The sequence below is a fragment of the Podarcis filfolensis genome (assembly GCF_964270895.1).
Source record: "Podarcis filfolensis genome assembly, chromosome: Z".
Taxonomy (NCBI): Eukaryota; Metazoa; Chordata; class Lepidosauria; order Squamata; family Lacertidae; genus Podarcis; species Podarcis filfolensis.
This window is the reverse complement of record NC_139617.1, coordinates 40,886,218-40,909,289: the sequence shown is the minus strand read 5'-3', so window position 1 is coordinate 40,909,289 and position 23,072 is coordinate 40,886,218. Positions and strand designations below refer to the sequence as shown.

At 43.5% G+C, this 23,072-nt stretch overlaps 1 protein-coding gene and 1 pseudogene across 7 annotated transcripts in view; one reads left to right on the top strand and one right to left on the bottom strand.

Annotated features, from left to right (window-relative positions):
- The first annotated feature begins 2,381 nt into the window (after positions 1-2,381).
- The window catches only part of CAMSAP1 (calmodulin regulated spectrin associated protein 1), a 45,049-nt gene continuing 24,358 nt past the window's right edge, over positions 2,382-23,072 (top strand). The window contains exons 1-4 of one of the 6 annotated variants that reach the window (XM_083597144.1): positions 2,394-2,435; positions 2,573-2,930; positions 5,162-5,324; positions 22,715-22,977. In XM_083597144.1, coding sequence (XP_083453270.1) covers positions 5,162-5,324; positions 22,715-22,977 — 426 coding nt within the window. In that variant the 5' untranslated portion in view covers positions 2,394-2,435; positions 2,573-2,930. Of the gene's footprint in view, positions 2,931-3,085; positions 3,159-3,211; positions 3,235-3,284; positions 3,392-5,161; positions 5,325-22,714; positions 22,978-23,072 lie in introns of those variants that run through there. The other 5 variants (XM_083597146.1, XM_083597147.1, XM_083597145.1 and 2 more) reach the window with 5 other exon arrangements.
- LOC310754876 (microspherule protein 1-like) lies at positions 19,412-20,821 on the bottom strand (annotated as a pseudogene). Its single transcript has one exon. The product of its transcript is annotated as a microspherule protein 1-like (transcript).

The following is a 23,072-nucleotide window of genomic DNA, read 5'->3' as shown; positions in this document are numbered from 1 at the left end:
AAGCAGTATTGAAAGCTGCCCAATATCATCTTAAGTACATATTGTCAGGAATGCACCATAAAAAGCACACCTCAAGGGGCCCTTTTTAAAAAAAAAAAAAAATTGAATTCCTCCCATATTTGTTTGCTTTGCATAGAGAGGTGGAATCTAAAAGCTGAAATCTATACATCTTTATTCTAATTGCAACTAAAATTGTGCAATGGCTCCCCCCTCTTTCCTCTCAAGGGATTGTTCACCATACCTAGGGTAAACCCACTGAAATTAATGGACGCGACTAATCACAAGATCTGTTGAATTCAAAGGGATTTGCTTCCAGGTAAATAAGGTTGGGACTGAAGCCTAACTCAGTGGATCTTGTCCAGTGCTTTTTTTCTGGGGGGACGAAGGGGTATGCATATCCCTAAACATTTTGTGAATCTTAGGTTTGGCCTCATTGAGGCGCAGTATTTCAATATGAATAGGAAAATGAGAGTACCCCTAAACATTTTTTTATTAGAAAAAAAGCACTGGTCTTTCTTGTCTGAGTAGAACTTAGTTGGGTACAGTTCATGTTTTCCTATTTTCTCTTTGCCAAATTTAAATAAAATACTCTGTATGGGTGGAACCATGGCATATATATGATGTACAAAGGAAAGTTTTAATTCCGTTGTTACCTTGGTAACATATTTTTAACATATGGATGTGTGTGCATGTATACACTCTGCTCCCCCACAATATAATGGTTGTGCCCGGTTCATTTAGCAATCTGCCCTTCAGGAAGAAAGATCAGATTAACATCCCAAGGAATACGACAGTCATTATAACGCAATTATCAGACGGAACCAGGAATGGCTCTGGCAATATAACACAGTTATCCATAATTGCTTCATTCATAGAGACTGCCTCCTTCCATATGCCCTATTATGATACCTGAGAATGCCTTCATTTTGATACAATTTATGCATTGGACTCTTTCTTTAAAACAAAAACCAATGGCTATTTTCATTTTAAAAATACATACAATTAAAAATGCATACAACTGGAATTGCAATAATTATTTTTACCTGAAAGGAGGGATTGCAGTTGAAAGAAATCTAACTGTGCAATCCTATACCTGTCTCCTCAGAAGTAAGCCCACTGAAATTCAGTAGAGACTGCCCTGCTCCTACATAAGGGGGTTTAGGTCTGCAGCCTGAATGATATTTAGGATTGCCTTAACATATTTCTTTGCATGTTTTAATTTCCATTTCAGTATAACATGAAAGAGTCCCAATTATCCGTAAGCTTGGAATATCTATTGTCCTAACAGTCTTAGAAAGGGAGTAATTTTCATCATTCTCAAAGTATGTCAGGAATTTTGAAGCCAGTCTCCCATTGCAGGGTTTCTTCTAATGCTCTGCAGTGAATATCCAAGCCATGATAAGCATGCTGTTAATCAAACACTGACCCTATTTTTAAATATATTCTTCCCAGCTAGAAAACTTCACGTCCTAAGGGGACCATTTCTGTTGTTCTCTCTTGAAATTTCTAACAAAAACCTTGATGAAACATATTACATATTTGCATATGTGTCCAAGCCAGAGGTGGGGAACCTGTGGAGGGTCAGTTCCTATTGCCTAGTCCAAAGGACTGTCTCCAAAGGACTGTCTGCTCCTGCAGGATGCCTGCCGACTCTTTGAGAACGGGTTCAAAGGCTTTGCCCTGGACGCCAGCATATTTGTGATATGAACTAGGACCTTTACACTGGTGGCATCCTAGGCATGGGCGTAGCTAGGATTCTTGTGGAGGCCCCCCCCCGGGGCTTTTATGAGGGGGCAGAACATCAGATTTGTATTGATTTTGATTGATTGTGGGGGCAGCTCCGCCCCCCCTACACCCATCCATGATCCTGGGCGCATCGTTTGCGGCATTCAATGGAGGGCCTCCTCTCAATGCTGCAAAGCTACCCAAGGCTGTTCGCGTGCACGCGTGTGTCCAGGCTCTCAAGCTGAGGCTGAGGTATGCAACACCAGCAGCCTGCATGGTCGTCCTGACTTCGCTTGAGCAGGAGCTTCTGTGCTTTCTGCTCAGTCTTTACCATACAGGCATCTTACACCCTTGACCTCAGTGACAGATCTGGGTAGTTGCATGCTACAGTCCACTATCCTCAGCAGCAGCAGCAGCCTACCTTGCAGATCACAACCCAACCCAGGAGGCGGGTGACCCTGATTTATTAGCTTTCTCCTCCTGACTCCAGGTAAGCTAACCCTTAGTTGCAGAGCACCCCCACCCTCTCTCTGCCAGCTAATCAACCCTTAGCTGTAGAGACACCCCTCCCCCCCGAGCGCGTACACCCACTCTCTCCCCCCCCCCTCTTCCGGGCGCGCGCGCGCGCATTAAAGATACTGAAGCGCGGCTCGCGAACAGAACGTAGCGGGAGTCAGAGGCGGCAGGGAGAGAAAGGAGCTCCGCGGCACGCGCACGCGCATTCCCTCCCTCCCTCTTTCTCTCTCTCTCTCTCTCACACACACACACACACACTCAAGCCTCTACACCTACTTCACCTGGCGAGCGGGCGCATGCGCGCCCTCATTCTTCTCCTCCGTTTATCGAGGCGCGCGAGCCTCGCGGGTGCGCGTCCTCTCCTCCCCCCCTTCCTCCGGTCTCGTTCCCCCCTCCAGTCTCCCCCGCCCCCTCAGCCGAGCCAGGCTGCGCTGAGGCGACAGAGGCAGCCAGCCCGCCCGCCCGCCTGCCCACCAGACCAGCCCTTCCTTTCCCTGCCCAGCCCAGCGGGGGTAGGTGGGTGCGGGGGTTACCCCTTGCCGTTGCCGCCGCGAGGCCTTGGGCCCTGGGCGCGGCCGACGTGGTAGTGGTGGGGGCTCCGACGACGCGGGAGTGGTGAGGCGGCGGCGGTTGGGGAGCTCGGCCCGGCGTTGGCATGAGGTAGCTGCGGCTCGGAAGCAGGAAAAAAGGTGAGGGGGGGGCGCACGGCAGATGATGGCGGGGGGGCGGGCAGCCGCGGGGGCGGCATGATTTGGGTCTGTCAGAACTGAGGGGACGAGGAGGAGGAGGAGGGAGCGCAGTGGCGGCGGCGGCGGCTTGTATGAGGGACACACGGCGTGTGGGCGGGGGGAGCGGAGAGCTGACATCTTGGACGGAAGGGCTCTGCGGGGAGGGGGGCCTGGCTGTTTTTGAGCGGGGTGTGTTATTGTGTTCTAACCTGTGTTATCATCGCGAGTGAGCGACTGAGGATGAGCAGGGATTGGGGCGTGTTCGGTGTGTGGGGTGGGCGGGCCGGGATCTTTTTATGTTTTTTTTGGGCAGGGTGGGGGTTGGGCGGGAGGAGGAGGGGAGAAATCTGGTTACGTTGCTTGTGGTTATGAAGAGTTGTGGGGTATCTGGGAGCGGGCGGCAGAGGAGCTTGTGGGTAGAGGTAAAGCCTGGGCCTGGGGGTTTGCCCGGTTGTTGTGCGCATGGGAGAGAGCCATGGATCTTATTGCCGTGTTGTGACGGGTGGGAATTTGGGGGAGAGGAGCTGGGGTGGGTGGGGGGTCTGCTTATTTGTGCGTGGAAGTAACAGGTCGTGGGGAAATCGTAGAAAAGTATAGGTTGGGGGATCAGGATTGGGTGTCTGTGTGGACGTTTTATCAATAATAACAACAACAACAAATCTACAGTATAAGAATAGCAGGCGTTGAGGGGCAGTGGCTTGGACAGCAGGAGGCTGTTTGAGGGAGGGGGTGGGCCAATGGGGGGTTGATTATTGTGTGGGGGTGTGGTAGACTAATATAGGAGCTACAGTGGGAGAGGCAGTAGATTGAGATGTAAGTGTGGGAAGTTTGGGCAAGGACTGGGTGTGTTGAGGGGCAGAAACTGGAGGATCAGGAGAGATGGGCTGTGAAGAGGATGAGGAAAAGGTTGAGGCCAGTATTGCAGTACATGGTGGAAGGGAGTAATCTTAATATAGGAAAGCATAGGATATTAAACAGTAGTGTTGCTGTCTTAATCACCATTAATGTCATATTGTGCTGTGTTTATTGTCCATGCTATTTATTACAAAAATGAATTGTCTGATGGGTGTCAGGTTCATGGATATGTGTAAGGCAGTGTCTGCTGTGAAAAGAGACTGGGCTGTTAAGGATCTTTGTGTGTGTTTTTGTGCGGGGAGGTGAAAGTGACATTATGGGGTGAGAACTGGAGCAGAAGCAGGGGGAACAGAAGTTTATGGGCTACTAAGGGACATGTGGAAATGTATTGGGGAGAGGTTAAGGCAATAGGCAGCACTGGGTTTAATACTCCTACACACATACATACTGGGTAGAGTGGGAGAAGAACTGAAGGCAACTGAAAAAAGCTAGGGAGATATTTGGAAAAGGGAGAGGCGGGTGAGACAGCAAAAAGGAAGATGTGACAGATGAGGAAGCCGGTGCTGAAGGGATGTCCTTTGTTGTCTTTGTTGGGGAGCAGCACTCTGCCTGGAAAAGGTAGGCTGAGGCACCTTTTGTTTGCTACCTTGGCCCTGGCATGTGCCAGAGTGTGCTGGTGAAGAAGGGTAAGGAAGATGTTGGTGGAAGGACCTTTCTGTTCTGCCCTCTCCCTTTATCCTCTTGCCTCCAGGGTGTCTGGTGCTTCTGTTCATCTCAGCTAACCGATCATCCTTCTTAGGAGTAGGATGAAGGAAAGAGATGAGGCTATGACAAGAATGAGAAACCCTAGGCCTTCTGCCTTCTGTTGCCTTCATTCCCTGCTGTGCCTCCTTCATTTCAATTGTTAGAGAAATCATATGAGAATAGGTTTTTGCTTCCAGCAATTTGCCTGGTACCTGTCTGTATTGTTAGGCTGTTAACATGCTGGAGAGGTGTCTGGAGCAAGACTATGACTACAAGTGTGATTTGTATGTTCCCTTTCATATTGTAGGGCTGAAAGAGTAGCTTTAGCATGTTCTCTCTCTCTCATATATATATATATTCATATATATATATATATATATATATATATATATATATATATATATAATGCACCATCAAATGAATATTAGAAGGGGGAAAGAATTCAGACTGAGATTTACTGTAATTGCAGAGCAAACCATAGCAATAAAAAACCTCCAGTGCTTCTGGGACTATAGAATTTGTACTTGCTACTGTACACATGAGCCTATTATGTGAATGAGTGCTAGACTGGGTTTCTTTTATTTTTGTTTCAGATGGCGGATGTTGATGTTTGTGCTGGTGGGGATAGCACCAGAAGAAAAATGGATGCTCTAGCAGATAGTGCAGCTGAGATCGTTCCGTTGGAGCTCTATGATTCAGCTCGAGCAAAAATAGCTGCTAATCTACAATGGATCTGTGCTAAAGCCTATGGAATAGGTAAAAATCCCCATTGAGTGATTATTCTTTTATCTCTCCCCTTTTGCTTTTCCCCTGTCTTGCTCTCTCAGCTGTTAAATGGATTTGAAATGATCTGTGTTTTACATATCAATCATGTGCCAAACCGATTTGCCTGCTTGCCCTATTCCCATGTTTTTAGATCCCAGGATATTAATAAGTGCTTGCTAGGAACCTTGTCCGTGTACATCCCTTTTCCTCATTGTGAATTGTTTGTAGAAGTGCATATAACTGTTTTTTTGTTTTTGTTTCATGAAATAGTGCTCTCTCTCACAGAACCTAGACCTACAAAGGCTGAGCTCTTGAAGGCCCTTAAATCCTTATTATTGTGTGATTCATTCTGGCAATCCTGTAGATCCTTGCTGCTACCTTTTTATGGAGCATAGCTGAATAGAGAATAAGAATCTTGTGGCTTCTGTATCATATTGTAGATATTTCACTCATCTAATTTTTAACCAAGGCTGCTGTATTCTAGAACATAGCAGTGAGGCAGCATTCATTTCTTTGCATAACATTGTGGGTAATGAATATAAATAGATGGGATAGAAGAAAATCTTGTTTGAAACTTTAGTTTTATTTCTACGGTCTTCTGAAGCACTATTGCCATCCAGTGTGTTGTATTAAAGTAGATTCTGCTTCGTCTACTTTGAGTTCTTGGTTTTTGTCATTTGTGCCAGGATTTTGGCTTCATATCGGTATTATACTTTTAACTGAAACAAAATGTAACATGTAGAAAATTAGATAGCACTGTTAATCTGACTAATTTGCCAAACTCTAATATGCTTAATGGATTAACATTAGCTTGTGTTGTGTTAGTGCTAAGTAATACACTGTATTCCTGCAATCACATGGCTTTGGTTTGTTTTCAGCTTTTAGAATGGGGATGATTGTTCATGTGGCACAGCAAAATTAGGAGCTTTGAGCAAGTTTTTGGTTCACTTCTTCTGTTTATGAAAGTATACTATAATTTCAATAAGCAGCAAAGTCAAATAATATTCTATCATAACACAAGCTGTAACTGCAGTTTAAAAATTATAACTGGACACTAAGGTAAATATCTACAATTTCATTTTTGTGGGTTTTTGAATTAGCTTATTTTGGTAAAAATAAGTGCAGCCACTAACTGGTCTACTTTGTGTAGAGCAAATTTGTTGCATGGCCTGTGTTTGTTTAAAACCTCCATGGGAACTAGGCTTGGGCAGTCATGTGTGATGGCAAGTTCTAGACATATCCATACTTGGCTTCAATATTAATGTCAGATTCCCTTAATTGATTTCCTCACCTTTAAAAAAGTATACTAATTCTGTAAACAAGTATAGAGATTAGGCTAATATTCCTGTGTTTTGCATATGAAACCAGCCATAAGCAGGTTAATATCTTTAAATTTCAGTGTTATCCTCTAATACAAATGAGAAGCCTTCCAGTCCTTCTAGTCCTTAAATTACTTGGATTGCTTCTCAGAATACTTGGTAGTAATAGAGTATTGCCTCAAAATGAGCATACCTGTCAAAAATGTCAATTGTATACAAGGCATATTCATCTGATTTCATATATGCTTACTTGTCAAATATGTCAATTGTATTCAAGGCATATTCATCTAATTTCATATATGCTTCATCTCATCTAATTTATTTGTAAGGCATGGGTTCTGCTTATGCTGGAGAGCACAGTTGTTCTGTGTCGCAAAGGGCATTAGCACTTGGTGGAGGTGAAAGGAAGGAGATGGAAATATGTAAAACTTGACCAGTGCTAAAGGTCTTCGTAAGTGCCTCATTCTGTACAAACTTCATTTGTATGCAATGTTGTCTTCAGGTGAGGCCTTACTTCAGTTTCCTTAAGTATTTGAGGCCAGTTTTATCATTTCCCTTGAAGCTGAACCTTCTCTTTGGTGGTGCCTTTTCTGTGGAGCACCTCAAGAGAGGCCTATTCTGCTGAAGCTTTTAGTATATCTGACAAAACGAAAACATTTCTGCTGTCTTTTGGGAGATAAAATTGACCTGTGTCTTGATAATGGTGATGTTTCTATTTTAGTTGTTAAGTTTTATGGAGTTTTAAGTTGTTTTGATTGGTTCTCTCTTATTGCAGCTTAAACAGAAGGAGCTTTTCACTGCAAGAGGTAGTATATAAGAGCCCCACCCCCCAAAATCAGTAAAGTGGTACCTCGGTTTTCGAATGTAATCCGTTCCGGAAGACTGTTCGAGTTCTTAAACGTTCGAAAACGGAAAACTCAATAGCCAACAGCTAGGCCTCAGGATCTTGCACTCAGCAGAAGCCACGTGGCATGTTCAACTTCTGAGGCATGTTCGAAAACTGAAGCATTTACTAACCAAAATGTTCATCAATGGAGAACCACTGGACTATATTGTACTCTTTGAAAGCACCTGAAACACTTTAGTTCTATATCTCAACTAAAATGTGAGGCTTAAGTTTAGTTTAGTTTAGGTTGATCCCTTCTAATAAATTATAGAATCACAGAATTGTAGAGTTGGAAGAGACCCCAAAGGTATCTAGTTCAACCCCTTACAATGCAGAAATCTCAACTAAGGCACCCATGATAGATGATCATCCAACCTCTGCTTAAAAACCTCCAAAGCAGGAGAGTTCACCACCTCCCAAGGGAATTTGTTTCACTGTCAAACAGCCCTTACAGTTAGAATGTTCTTCCTGATGTTTAGTCAGAATCTTCTTTCTTGTAACTTGAAGCCCATGATTTGGGTCCTATCCTCTAGAGCAGAAGAATAATTATGAAATTAATTAGTTAATTAATTAGCTTAATAAGTTAACTGTTTATATTTGGACAAGTTTTCTGATGTACTTTATTGGGAGAAGAAAAATAATAATTTCCTTAATAATAATTTAAACAATTTATTTAACTAAAACAATAACATTATAGCATATGTATCCATGTTTGTTAACTGATATGGTTAAACAATTTTTTAATTTTTTTTTCAAAAAAAAATATTTTAAGCACACATGAAAAACTGAAAACAAATCCTTATTTCCTGATGAATAGCCTTTCGACTATAATGTACAGTGGTACCTCAGGTTACATACGCTTCAGGTTACATACCCTTCAGGTTAGAGACTCCACTAACCCAGAAATAGTACCTTGGGTTAAGAATTTTGCTTCAGGATGAGAACAGAAATCGTGTTCCCGCAGCACAGCGGCAGCAGGAGGCCCCATTAGCTAAAGTGGTGCTTCAGGTTAAGAACAGTTTCAGGTTAAGAACGGACCTCCGGAACGAATTAAGTACTTAACCCGAGGTACCACTGCCACTTATAAAAAACTATCTTTAGAAATATTTTCCCTCCAAAAGCATTTTATTTTTAAAATCCAATTTATTTTTTTAAAAATCTGTTTTTTAAAAAATAAACCATTGATTTTTATCCACCCTGAGTTTGCTCCATCTTGCATATCACAGCCCTTAGGATATTTGACGATGGCTATCATATCTCATCTCAGTCTCCTCTTCTGAATATAATGAACTCCCACAACCATTCCTCGTAAGCCTTGGTTTCCAGACCTTTGATCATCTTGGTTGGCCACCTCTGCACACAATTCAGCTTGTCAACATACTTCTTAAATTGTTGTGCCCAGAATTGGACACAGTACTCCACATGTGGTCTGACCAAGGCAGAATAGTGGTACTATTACTTCCCTTGATCTGGACTTCTGTTGATGTATCCTAGAATAGCATTAATTTATTTTTGCTGCTGTATCACACTGTTGAACTATGTGATGAAGGCAGAAATGATGCTTGGCCTTTGGCTGCTTTTATGAGAACTACTTACTTGATCTGAATGACGTCATGCTGGCCAGAATTTTTTTTTTTAATTATGATGCGCTTGCATGTTTAGGAATGTTATACTGTGCTTTCTAGCGCAGGAAATGTAGACATCCTGCAGAAGGAAAGCAAAGCTGGGGAAAGGACAGAAAGTTGGAGAAACAAACCAGGGGATCACTGATGATCCCCTGAAATTGTTGTTGTTATTTATTAAATTTGTATACCATCCTATACTTACAGGTGTCAGGGCGGTTCACAGGATAAAATCATAATATAAAACCACAAAATACATAATCAAAATAAAAGCAAGAACAACCCAATAAACCTCCCTACCCCCCCCCCCAATTGCAAAAGTGAACTATGCTGTAGTCTCTCTTGTGCAGATGCAGTGAGAACAATTTCACTTGGATATAGAGCTGGTGGATAAGGTACAAATTTTAAAATGGATAATAGAATGAGGCTAACACCACATGTTGCTGTGTACCCCTGTTGTGTATAACCTGAGGTTGCAAAAAATAATAAATTAAATCAAAATCTATGTTTATCCAACTTTAAGTACTTCATTTATTGCTCCTAACTGCTATGTTGCTTCCCCCTCTTTCTTACTACATTTTTGCTTAATATGGTACGGTTTTTTTAAAAGCCTCATGGCAAAACCCTAATAATTGTTACAATCTAAGTATCTTTTAGTGCAGTAAGTACAGGCAACTCCCCATTTATGTGGGGGTTACCATGCATTTAAGTGAAATTATGTGTATTTGAAACACCCCACTCTACCACTATCCTGTTCTGCCCCTTTTTGTGACTTTTTCACCTCAATTCCAGTTTTGGCGCAATGCACACGTTTATGATCACACACATATCAGACATGCCTAAAACGGTTGCTGCCTATACTGTATCTCTTTGTGCCAACATGTTAATTCTCTAGATCAGCCTTTCTCAACCTTTGGTCCCCAGGTATTATTGAACTACAACTCCCATCATCCACTACCACTGGCCATGCTAGCTAGGAGTTGTAGTCTGACAACATCTAGGGACCCAAGGGTGAGAAAGGCTGCTCTAGATGTTAATAGACTCCAGGTCCCACTAGCCACCGTCTGCATAGCTAGTGGTCAGGTATGATGTTATTTTTTTAGTCCCAACAGCTTCTGGAAAGCCACACATTGGCTGCATCTTATTTCAGCTAGTGATATTTCTCACATGATATTTATCACAAGTATTTCTTTTTAAACAAGATATGCCTGTTTGCTTAGAGCCTCATTGAGGAAATAGACTTAACTCACATGTAAGTGTATAAGCTTGCAGTTTTTGGCTCCATTATCCTGGTTGGCTACTTCAGAAAATGAGAGTAGAAGTGTTTGAGTTAGTGAAGCTTCAGGTTGGGACTTTATTTAAACCATATGTTCTGAGTCTCAGCTCCTTGGTTTTCACATGGTCTAGTTTAAAGTGTGCATGGAGTATAGGGGATGTTAGAGGAAGGGGTATCTATGGCGGAAGACATGTCATGTTCTTTCTGGGGTAGTTTGTTCATCTTGGTCCCCACCCTGTACTAAGCTCTCACTTGTGGCTCCTAGAAGCTGTCAGCATGTGACAGCAGACACACTCCGGGAATCACTTCAACTGGCTAGCTAAACCAGGTGAGAGTAGCCGATGAGTGAGTTAGGGACAGGTTCCAGTGGACTGAGCAGATGAGAGCAATAGTGGGTCCAATGGTTATCAAGGCTGTTTCTGCATGTGCTGTAGAGGGAAGTGAGGGGCAGATGGGGCTCTTCAACCTGGGAAGGTAGCCAATCTAGGAGAAGGAAAACTTGGATCCTAAACTTCTGCTGTATTGCAGGATATCTTCAAGAGAAGAAACAGTAAGAAGTAAAACCTACACAAATCTGAAGTGTAGTCCCTAAGAAGGTTGGATGGCACCTTGAATGCCTCCTTCCAGCAATTCCTGAAGCTAGGCTGGTGCCAAACGTGGTGTTCTCTCTTTTTTTTTGAACCACAACAGTGAGGCTGAGGGCTGGGCAGCCAAGGACTTCCATATACAATGTCCAGGTTTGTGCACCCTGGAGAGGTCGCTTAGGTGCTGCTAACACAGAGGCTTGGGTGCACTCCATTGTTTCAACACAGATGAATGCGAACAACAAGAAGTTTAAAGTAAGAAGTAGATTTTAGGGCACACGGACTACAGTGCTTATTGGAAGCCTCTTCTAATCACAGTTGTACTACTTGCAATACTTGTCTGCCCAATCTATTGCTTTGGATTCTTGGCAGGAGATGAGATTTTGTTTTATGAAAAAAATTGGAAATATAAAAAAGAGTTGCACCCAGTTGATAGCTGCTCTCTGTAGACTGCTTTTTTCCTACTTATTAATATATTATATCTAGGTTCTGACTTCATTGGGACTTTGATAACATAAAAAAGGCTAACAGTATATAGAAGGCTAGAAAAGGAGGCTTGCAGTATGTTGAATGCAGTCATATAAACAAAGATACAATAAATACCATATTTTTCGCTCTATAGGACGCACCGGACCATAGGACGCATCTTGTTTTAGAGGGGGAGAACAAGAAAAATAAATTCTCCCGCTCTCTGCTCAGTGCCCCTTCAGCGAAGCGGCAGGAGAAACGGAGCCCCTTCCATTTCTCCTGCCGCTTCGCTGAAGGGGCGCTGCGCAAAGAGGGGGAGAATTTATTTTTCTTGTTCTCCCCCTGTAAAACAAGGTGCGTTCTGTGCGTTCAAGTGCGTTCTGTGCGTTCAACTGTGCTGCCCCCCGAGCTTGTGGGGCTGGTGGTGGGGGGAAGTGCTGCTTCCCCCACCGCCAGCCTCAAAGACCAGGTCGGGGAGCAGCGCAGAGGTGGTGCGCCGCCTTCCCGCTGCCCCCAGAGCTTGTGGGGCTGGCGGTGGGGGGAAGCGCTGCTTTCCCCCACCGCCAGCCTCAAAGATCCCTGAAGCCTTCGGAGCGCAGCGCGAGTTCCCGCTGTGCTCCACAGGCTTCGGGTTCCTTTTGCTGAAGCTGGGAGAGCAAGACTCTCCCGGCTTCAGCAAAAGGAACCTGAAGCCTCCGGAACGCAGCAGAAACTCATGGTGCGCTCCGAAGGTTTCAGGCGGCTATCCCTGAAGCCTGGAGAGCAAGAGAGGTTGGTGTGCACCGATCCCTCTCGCTCTCCAGGCTTCAGCGAAAGCAACGCGAGGCCTCCGGAGCGCGGAGGGAGCACTCCCTCTGTGCTTTGGAGGCTTCACGTTGCTATCGCTGTAGCCAAGGAGCCTGCATTCGCTCCATAGGACGCACACACATTTCCTCTTCATTTTTGGAGGGGGGAAAGTGCGTCGTATAGAGCGAAAAATATGGTATATGTTTTGGTAGCACAGGAGGATTGTTTGTTTTTAGAAACTGTGATATGTAGGACTTTTGATCCTTATTTTATACCAGTTGGATTATCATTCTACTTATATTAAAAGGGGAAAGAGAATTTAATCCTGAATACAAATGGAGTTCCTTTGTTGTCTTTCTAAATCAGGTAGCTGCAGTTTGCTTTACTTGGTTCTGCTCAAACAATGAATTGGACCTGATAACACTTCACTCTTCAAATGTTTATTGGGCTTTTAACATTGTCGGTAGCAATAAAGAATTAGCATGAAGACAAAATGTGCTCTACAGATATCTGAAAACTAGAATATATACCATATTTTTCGCCCCATAGGACGCACTTTTTCCCCTCCAAAAATGAAGGGGAAATGTGTGTGCATCCTATGGGGCGAATGCAGGCTTTCGCTGAAGCCTGGAGAGCAAGAGGGGTCAGTGCGTACCGACCCCTCTTGCTCTCCAGGCTTCGCGCTGATCCCCGCAAGCCATGGGAGCCCGCGCCGGGCTCCCACGGCTTGCGGAGAGTTGCCTGCATGCCGAAGGCTGGGCGCGCTGAGCTCAGCGCGCCTAGACTTTGCGCAGCTCTCCGCAAGGCGCAGGAGCCCGGCGCTGGGCTCCCGCGGCTTGCGGAGAGTTGCCTGTTCTGGGGGCTGGGGTCGGGGAAAGCTCGGGTTTCCCCCGCCCCAGCCCCACGCCTGGGGGGGGGAAATTTCCCCCCCTTTATTCCCCCCCAAAAAAAACCTAGGTGCGCCTTATGGGACGGTGCGTCCTATAGGGTGAAAAATACGGTACTTCTTGGCTGAAAATAGATTGGTTTTAAAAGGCCATCTTGTGGCTTCATCTACTGATAGCTGAGATTTGCCTAAGATTTGCCTAAGAGGTAAGATTGGAACTTGAGACTGGTAGCTTTCAGCTTATTATCCAAACCAATGTACAGTATTACATTATCTCCAATGTGCATGATATGAGGAACTACTAAGGAGCAAACATAGATATCTGTGCTCACCTGGAACATTGACTTTCTGTGTAATTGCAATTAGAATAAGATGCCATTATTTGGATGCAAAAAACTTGCTTGCACTTGCCCTTAGGCTTGTTTCTGGGAAAAACATTTTCATGCTGCTTGTTTCTAATTCAAGGGAACCAGCATTCGTAATTAGCCAGGAGCCAATCACATTTTGTGACTGGCAACCAGCCTTTTGTGAGGCAGTGGAGATGTCCAGGTGCCATTGTTTGGCGCCTAACAACCTGGCTGACATGGCACCAAAAGACATGGCTCTTTCACTGCTGCCCTGTCCTGCGATTCACCTGGTTGGTGGGGTATTAGGGCACTAGAAGATGCATGCCTTTTGGTGCTGCCGTTCCAGCTCATTGGGCTTCAGTGGCTCCCCTTCCTTCAGAAGGCTGGCACTCTTCACAGCTCCCTTGCTGCTGAAACATTTGCAGTGCCAACAACTTCCTCTTCCTTTTTTTCTCATTCAGTGGAGGCCACCTGGGCCCAATTTTGTTGGGGCCAAGGCAGTGACTCTCGAGCCCCAGAATTAGTGGGCTGCTCCTGGTGGCAGCGGAGAGCAGCAGCAAAGGTGACAGTGGAGGTGCCAACAGCCATGACAAGAGGCGCAGCCGATGGTGTGCAGGTGCCTGACCCTGCTGCTATAGATTGGGGTTGCTGCCTGGAGCCCCACCGACACTGCAAATGCGGAGCTGCTTGTTCTGCTGCTCCAACTTCCTAAACAGCTCCCACAGCTTCTGCAGTTCAGTGTAGGCCTGACTCCAAATAACCCTGTGACCCTCTCGTTGCACAAGGCAGCAGCAGGAGTGATACTGCTGTTGCCACCTTCTCCTTCTCCTATTCTCTCTCTGTCAGGTGAAGCTTCCACCCTCCCTCTTCTTCCCCTTCTCCAATGCTGCCGGCCAGCTGTCTTCCAAGCTGGCCTAAGGAAGGTGAGCCACCTCTGCATGGCTGTGTGGGGAAGGCTACTCTCACTGCCACCCCGCGGCTCCTGTCCCAGAGGCCGGGTCCAGTCAGCCAGCTGCCACAGTGTTGGGGAAAGGGAAGAATGTATTATTCTGATGCATCATTCAGTCATAATGTGATCAGCATTTTTGGACTTTGTTCTGTTATTTGAATGTAACATCAAAACTTCCGGGGTGGCGCCATCGGCAATGGCGGACTCCCTCTGAACCGGAGGGACCAGCTCCGCGCGAAACGGGTCTCTTCCGCTATGGCGAAGCGGGGACCCTTTAAAAAATCACAGGCGGATGAAGCCTGTGACCATGGGACTCGGCGGGCACCTTTAGCGCCCCCCCAACCCGCAAAGGAACCCATAAACGGGCTCCGAAGCGAAGAGGGGGGAAGTGGCGCGGTGCTGTGAGTCTACTGCTTTTTCCGTGGAGCGAAGCTGCATAGCCGTTGCCGGAGAGCGCTGCCTTTTTCCTGGGACAATTTGGCATCTAAAGAATCACCCGTGAGTACTTAAAACTCGAACAATTGGACTTTAAATAAGGATTGGCCAGCAGAGAGGAATTGGACTTAAAATTTACTTCAATTTGGTACTGAAACGGGAAGGTCTAAACAGGAAGTCAGCCTTCCGTTTCATTGTAGTCAGAATAAAGCAAAGACAACGTAACTGGAGCATAGAAAATCACTTTTAAAGGATTGGCTTTCATCATTTAAAATCGTGGAACCCCCCCCCCCTCGGTAGCAGGAGAAGAAGGGGGATCTCTTTTTGGATTGTTTAAACTTGCAGAAGTGAGTTTAAAGTAAAGTAACTTTCCACCGTCCTGATCCTGGAGCGGAGTGTCAGGACTGACATTTGAAGCTCATTGACCAGAGACAAATGTTTTTGACAGATAGTTAAAATAAAAGTAACATAGTGACTCCATTGTTTCCTTTTGCATTTTAAAGGAACAAATATTGTCTGAATATTTAAAAAAAAACACTTTGTTGCTATTGTTCTTAAAAGAAAGAATAAACAAGTTGCCCCCCTAGAGGGAGACTGTGAAATTGTAACCAACTTCAGGAGCTTGCAGCTGTTACAGATTACAATCGTGGGAAAGGACTCGTGACCTTGCAGGACAATGTTTTCAAAAGCTCTGTTGGGTGCTTTCTGTAAAATAAATGCCCTATTGGATCAGCTAAGCCAGAAGACGGACTTGATGACTAATGCGACCAGAAATTTTGAACAGGCAGTAGGAAACTACATGGAGCCTACCCAGGAACTAAAACAGGCGTGTGCCATGACAGCACAGATGAGAGAAGAGGATATTGCTGAACCCTGGGTGTCAGAAATGGAGGGAGCTGCGGCCCTGCAGGATCATGAGCCTCTGGATTCGATAAATGAATTTGGAAAAAACCAGATGTGGAAAGATAAAGTTAGGTTTGGTTTGGAAATGATGGGTTGGAATGACCCTCCCATGCCGGGATGTTTGGACTTTCTGAGTCTGGTAATGGGTCGTCAGATGTTTGGAGCTGTGGGGGCTTTTAATTTTGGAGGGAATCTGAAACAGGTGTTTAAATATCACATGGAGTTTAGTCTGGACTATGGAAATGGGGCTGTTTTGTTGAAAAGGGTCAAAAATATTACTAAGCTGGAGTTCCTACGAGTGGAAGGAAAATATGAAGAAGAGTCGCGGAAGGGAAGAGACTTGAGGGCCTCGGATATAAGGACACCAGGTTAATGCGCTAGATAAATGGGACAAAAAGGACTGACAAAATCCAGAACCAGGAGGAAGGGACACTGGATGAAGATTGGATTGTTTTACTTGTTTTTCTTTTATCATTAGGACTGCTTTAAAATAATTGATGAATGCTAGAAAAATGTTGAAGGGGAACTACTTGGTTCTAGTAAAAATGTTTAAAGAATTAGGTTAATGGTATGGTTATGAGAAGTCGGTAAAAATAAGATTTAAGTTCTAAGTTTTAAGGTTTGCTATAAGACAAGATGAAAATAGATCAAGATAATGTAAGGACAAAATATTATGAACTATGGATAGGATTTGCTGTGATAATTATTAACCAGGATACAAGAAAGGGGAGGAGGAGGAGGTCAAAGAAAGAAGGTAATGAAAGTTAAAAACTTGAGAATGATGGATGTATTTTTTCTTTCCATTTTTGTGTTTTGTCTTTTTTTCTATTTTTTTCTTTTTTATAATTTTAAAAAATCTTTAATAATTTATTTTTTTTTAAAAAAAGAATGTAACATCAAGATACTCAGATTGAGACACTCCTATTGATATGTGTTTCGTCTGCAGTCTTGTTTTGTATTTGTATTTTTACATGGGATGCTGCTCATAGTTTGAGAAGCAAAACTGTAATAATGGAAACTATTTTCAAGCTTAAAATAAAATAAAATCAAGTAACTTCCTGAGGCTCATTTCCTTTACTAATGTGGTAAAATGAGGTAGTACCCTGACCATGTGAATAATGCATAATATGGACAATATGGACTAGATAAATTAATCTGCTATATCAGGGCTTCATAAAGCTCAGGTGACTTTCTGTCCCACAGCTTAACTTTATATTTCCAGCCACTCACTGCCCCCCTCAAGCCCTGTGTAGAGTTGTGCTTCGTTCATTACCACATGGCTTCTCTTCAATTTTGTGTGAAACGTAAACTAATCTATTAGTACATTTGGATTGTTACATCTCTTGCATGGAGAACTATTTTTTTAAGATGCAATCCTAACTCCACTTATCTAGGAGAAAGCCCCGTTGAATTACTTCTGAGTAGATAAGGTTACAACTACACTGTTAGTGCTTATTTAAAACATTTATGTGCCATCATTCTACCTGATAGCAAGCATTCTAGGCAACTCAAAATGAAACATAGCATTATATTTTATCACAGTTTAAAACATACAATTACAACACAAAGCATTATTACTAATCAGACAATATTTTAAAATAATAGCTATTGAGCTGAGTGGTCAGGTAATACTAGGTAGTAGTGTAGGTTGCTGATTTTGCACAGACACAGGAAAACTTGTAATATTGATTAGGTACTTCCCATCTTTTTCAGGCTATACACTATCATTTTATTTTTCTTGTTTATAAAACAACTGAATAGATTTGAAAACTTTACAAATCTTTGTTAATGCTGAAAACTACTTTTGAAATCTGTTGGTAGGAGTAACAAAAAATATGTGACTTGAAACAAAGTTTTAGTACCGTAACTAGAATTCCTAAAACTCAAAACTGCAACTTCCTTGGGATTTTGGAATAGTATGGATATTGTCTTGCATAGTTGTTGTAGTACTTTCATGAGAACTGGGTGAAACTAAGAAGCTAATAGTTTTATGTACATAGCAGTTTCTGAAAACAAATGTAACTCACTGGTGCTTTTGCATTGTACTTATTCCTGGGAAGCTTATAGCAACTGAACACTAATAAAAATAATCTGAGAAGGATGAAAAAAATGTATAAAAGGTCCTCAAGCAGCAGCTTCCTATTCTTGAATGAGCCCTGCATTGGTAGACTTGGAGGTGGTGAGTCTCTCATAAAGAAATTTTGGTCAGAAATTTTCAGCAATACAGCTTGTGGATTATGCCAGCAGCGTAAGAAGATCCTGCTGGATCAGGCCAATAGCCCATTTAGTTCAGGATCCTTCTCTCACAGTGACTGAACAGATGCCTGAGGGAAACCAGCAAGCAGGATTTGAGCACAAGAACACTCTCCCCTCCTGTGGTTTCCATAACTGGTATCAATCTTGTTAGATCTGACTCTGACATTTCAATCAGCAGTAGTCATTCCCTCCATGATTTTCAGAGTAAACCTCCATCTAGAAGCACTTGTAGTCTTTGCCTGCATTTTGGACTTTATGGAAGCATATAGTAATTATTTCCTGTTCCACTACAACTCTCTAGGGCATAATCTGTCTGTTTGGTAATGGTGTGTCATTTCCCTTCAGGGTAATGATAATATAAATTATGTCTGTATATGTGAAATATGGTATCCTGGGGAAAACCCTAGGATATTCAGCTGGGCTTGTGACCCTCAAGGGGTCATTGGGTGTGCATACATGTACCTTCAGAAGGTCATTAGTGCTGGGATTCTTGGAATGTCAATGGCTATTGAAAGACATGAAGCATGTTCTGGAATGTGTGCTCTGGAACTGCAAATAGTAGCTCTAGAAGAAGTAATAACAGAAAGCTGCTGAATTCTGATCAAAGCCCAGATCAGTCAGATAGGCTTTATCATTTTCTGGACTAGTGGAATGATAAACTACTTTATGCAGTAAAGTGCTGTGCTCAGTGGGTGAAAGCATAATTGGACTAGAGGTATCCTTGGCAAGAGAAAGATGAGCACTTCTCCTGAAATCTCTGCCTTGTTCTGAAGATTGAGCTTTTACAGCCTGATAATGTGGACAGGACACTTGGTAGTGGATTAGGCTTACCACATGTCATTTGGCTCTTTGTTTATCATGGTTTGTAAGAGCTAATTAAGAGGGATTGACTGGATGCTCATTGTGGGAGGGAGCAATGCCTACCATTTTGAAAGAGGTAGTGCTGTGCTCCCTCCTTAAGAGGCCTTACCTGGACCCTGAGGTGGGTTAAAAAAAAGATTAGCAACTATTTTATTAGCTCATTTGACACACACTCCCTAGCCCTTAATCCTCCATAAAAGTTTTTGTCACTCTGTTCCAAAGAGAATCAAGCACAATAGCTGCACAAGCCTAGCCACACACCACGCAATCAAGGTGCTAGTTTAAGGCTTGGCTCTTTTTGTCATACATAGATCTGCTGATTGATGAAGCAGAGCTCCTCCTCCTCTGCAAAAGAAAGGCCCCCAATAAGTTTCAGTCCTAGCCTAGGAAAGTGTAGGATCTTTGAAGCTGCATCGTCGTCATCAGAAAGCTTGGTGGTCTCTGCTGGCAAAAGGAGTGGGGTGTGAAAAGCCAAACACAGGCCCACTGGTGCCTTTGATTTGAACCAGGCCTCAGAGATGGGCAGTTTGGGCATCCTCTGCCTTAGTAAGTACAGTCAGGTGTTGGCTGATGAGGAAGACAAGCCGCAAGCTAGCAATCTTCACCATCAAGTTAATTCTGAGTTTCCATTTGCTGCCACAAAACACAGGGTGCCCATCCACGTAAATGGGTCGCTGGTCTTCATTTGCCAGGAAAAAGTCACCATTGTTTTTCAGCTTGATGATGCCTTGCTTGTGGGATATTTTTGAGGCTGGCCCCTGCAGTGCTAGATCCACACCAATCTGATTGTCTTTGGTGGCTCTGCCAAGTGTGATCTTCCATGGCTCTGCCAAGTGTGATCCCCCAGGAGTGCCTAAGATAATGCACCACCCTTTCACGCAACACAGCCAATGTCTGGTTATCAAAATCAGGGGAAGTCATTCCTGTTATACTGTCCACAAGCACCTGCCACTTATGCAGCTCTTGCTCCAGCTGCTGGAGTTCATGCTTCTGTCTCCAGTCTGCCTTGGTCAGCTCATGCTCCAACACCTCATCTCAGATATCATTTAGTTTGCTGTCATCTATCATGTATTTGGCATCAGACAGTTGAGCACCTGATCCCCTTTGGGCAGTGGCTGCAATGTTCCCAAGAGGTAGTACTGCTTCATTAGTTTCCAGTGTGTCGGTAGAATCTTGGCAGTGCAGGAGGGGTAGAAAACCTCTGGGTATCCATGGTGGGTTGGCTCCACTGCTTTACTGAAGAGCAATTTACACTGCATAGAGACTATGGCTTCTGGATGCAACTGCTGCATGGCCTGTCAAGACAGCTTTGAAATCACAGGGTTATAGAGCAGAGCATGCCACCTCTTCTGGATCTCCTGCAGATTAAAACAGCAGTTGAACCCCCAAGTGCAAAGAGGTCAAGTCATGGTCTAAAACACAATGCTGATCAACAGCAAGATCAGTGGGTTTCCAGTGGCCCAAATCCTTGGTGACCTTCAAAGGCTGCTTGCACTTCTTCATCATCTGCTTGGTGATGCTGGGATTTGGAGCTGGGCTTGGAGTGACGTGCAGATTTGGACACCTTCTTCTTGTCACTGGAAGAAGGCTCATTGGCAGAGTAGTGCCCTGGCTCCACCCCACTGGAGTTCTTGGCCTGGCTGGATGATTTGGCAAGACTGCTCTCTACAAGTTCATCATCAAACTTCATCATCATGGCACCCAACACCTGTGAGGAGCTCATTTTTTGCCCTTCCAGAGACTTGTCTTCAGAGTGACTCATTGTGCTTGACACCATCAGTCTGGAATCCAGCATGTCATTCCCAAGTGTTACAGGAAAGACGTGCTGGATTCTCCTTTCTCTCTCTGACCTCCATCTTGGAGATGTGAACCTGAGGTGTTTTGAGAAGTACTGCCCAGTTGTGAATATCCCTTTTGAGGCACAAGGTAATTGAGATGGTAGTGGCTGGTTAATTGCAGATGTTCATGGATGAAATAGATTATCTGAAACAATTTCAGTCTGGGCCTGGTTATGGCATCAACAAAGCCTTGGTTGCTGATTACCTTTACCAGCAGAGAGCAGGGGAGTGCTAGAATAAGAGCTGCAGTTAGTGCAGAACATGGCTACAAGGTTGCTGAGCTGTATAGCTAAGTGGAATCGTATAGCACCAATTCTTAGAATGCTGTGCTAGTTGCTGTAACTGTTTCGTGTTGCTTTTACATGTTTTTTATGTATACTGCCTTGATATTTTGCAAGAGCGCAGTATATAAAAACTATATATACTACTCCTGAGGCCTCAAATGGTCAGATTCTATTGTTCTGATCTAGTGAGGCAGAAATATATAACATAGTGATAGTCTAATAAACATGCAAAAAACGCAAATGGTGTGTTGCTCTTGGTGGCTTGAAGATTAGTGTATGATAGAAATAAAACATTTTGAAGACATTGTAAAGTGGTTGAGGTCTGCTAGTTCACATCAAGCCTTTACTTAGAAATAAATTCTGCTGAGTTCAATGGAACCTGCTTCCAGTTAAGTGTGTTTAGAGAGCTTCCTGGTGCGTATGTATTATTTGGATTGGTGTTCCTCATGCATGTAGGTTTCTTCTAACTTCCCCATCAAAATATGAGTACTGTACACACACTCCCCACACCTCCATTAATCCGGATTTACCCTTTCCAGAGAAAATCCAGTAAGTGGAAAAACCCTTGCTGCCAATGTCCTGTTTGCAATGTCTCAGCAACTTAGTTGCAAATTAAGCCCCTCTCTGGAAGCACTCTCTGTTACATCAAATTAAAAAGGTTGTGTGCATGTCAAAGCTATTGATAAACTTCTGCAAACTTTCAGTGAGTATCTCTGGTGTCATTAGCAGTATGCTAATTTAAAAGATGTTAGTGTTTTAAATGTACATTTTAGATATCAAGTTATCATAGTGCAATAAAGTTTATTATTTGAATTTGTCAATCTGTAAAGCATTTAAACTGTTAAAAAAAGAATAATATCGATATACTATTAGCTACGGTTTCAGGTTAGGTTGCTTTTAGATACACAAATGGTCCAGGCACACAAAATGCCCAGCACTGCTGCCATGTTGTGTGCTTGTTTAGATGGCCGAAAGCAACCTAAAAGTTTAGCACAGATTATTAGTCCTATCATAAGTCTGTTTGGGTTGCCCTTTCTCTTTTTCCAACCTCTTTCAGGCAACCATTGTGGTCTCACAAGGTACCTTAGCAAATGCACCTACTCTTTCTTGATGAGGTGTTCTGTGGTTCTGAGAGGTTCAAGATGACCAGAAATAATCTGATGTATGTTCTGCTAACCATTATAGATTATTATTTATATAGTGCTGGCTACACACATAGTGCTTTACAAAGAAAAGTTGCAACAAGGCATTGCTTCAGTGGACTTACAATCTGAAATCGACACAGGGAAAGCAGAGGAAGGGGATAAATGGAGGCAATGATATGTGATTACTTCAATTTCATGTACTTTTGCTTGGTTACAAAAAGGACTTAATGGAAAAAGAAAAGTATTTTGTGGAGGAAGTTAAAGGAAATGGGGGAGGTGGTCACATTGAGGTATTGGATGACTGAGGGTAGTAGAGCCGGTTCACCCAAGGTCACAGAAAGGGATGTGTTGGGAAAGAAATATTTTTTTGCACCTACTAAAGTAAGTTGCTCATCTATGTTCTCTGATATTCTTAAATGCCAGAAAGTAGTTTGCTTCTGACTGTGTGTGCGTGTGTTTTGCCTCTGTTCTCAATGAGCTTTTTGTATTGCTTATAATGAACCCCCTTGTTAGACCTCATTCTTCTTTTCTTTCAGATAACATCCCAGATGAACTGAAGGACCCATTTTATATAGATCAGTATGAGGAAGAACATATTAAACCACCTGTCATCAAGCTGTTGCTGTCCAGCGAGCTCTACTGCCGTGTCTGCAGCCTCATTCTGAAAGGGGATCAGGTGGCTGCTCTGCAGGGACACCAGTCGGTCATCCAGGCTCTGTCTCGGAAAGGGATTTACGTCATGGAGAGCGATGATACACCTGTGTCTGAATTGGATCTCAGCTGTGCGCCAATCAAAATGGTTAGCTTAAGAAAAGAAAGCTTAACTTTTCTTTGCCGTAGTACCCATTCTGTCCTTCAGAGTTTTTCACCTTAGCTTCCTCAATTGTAGCCTGT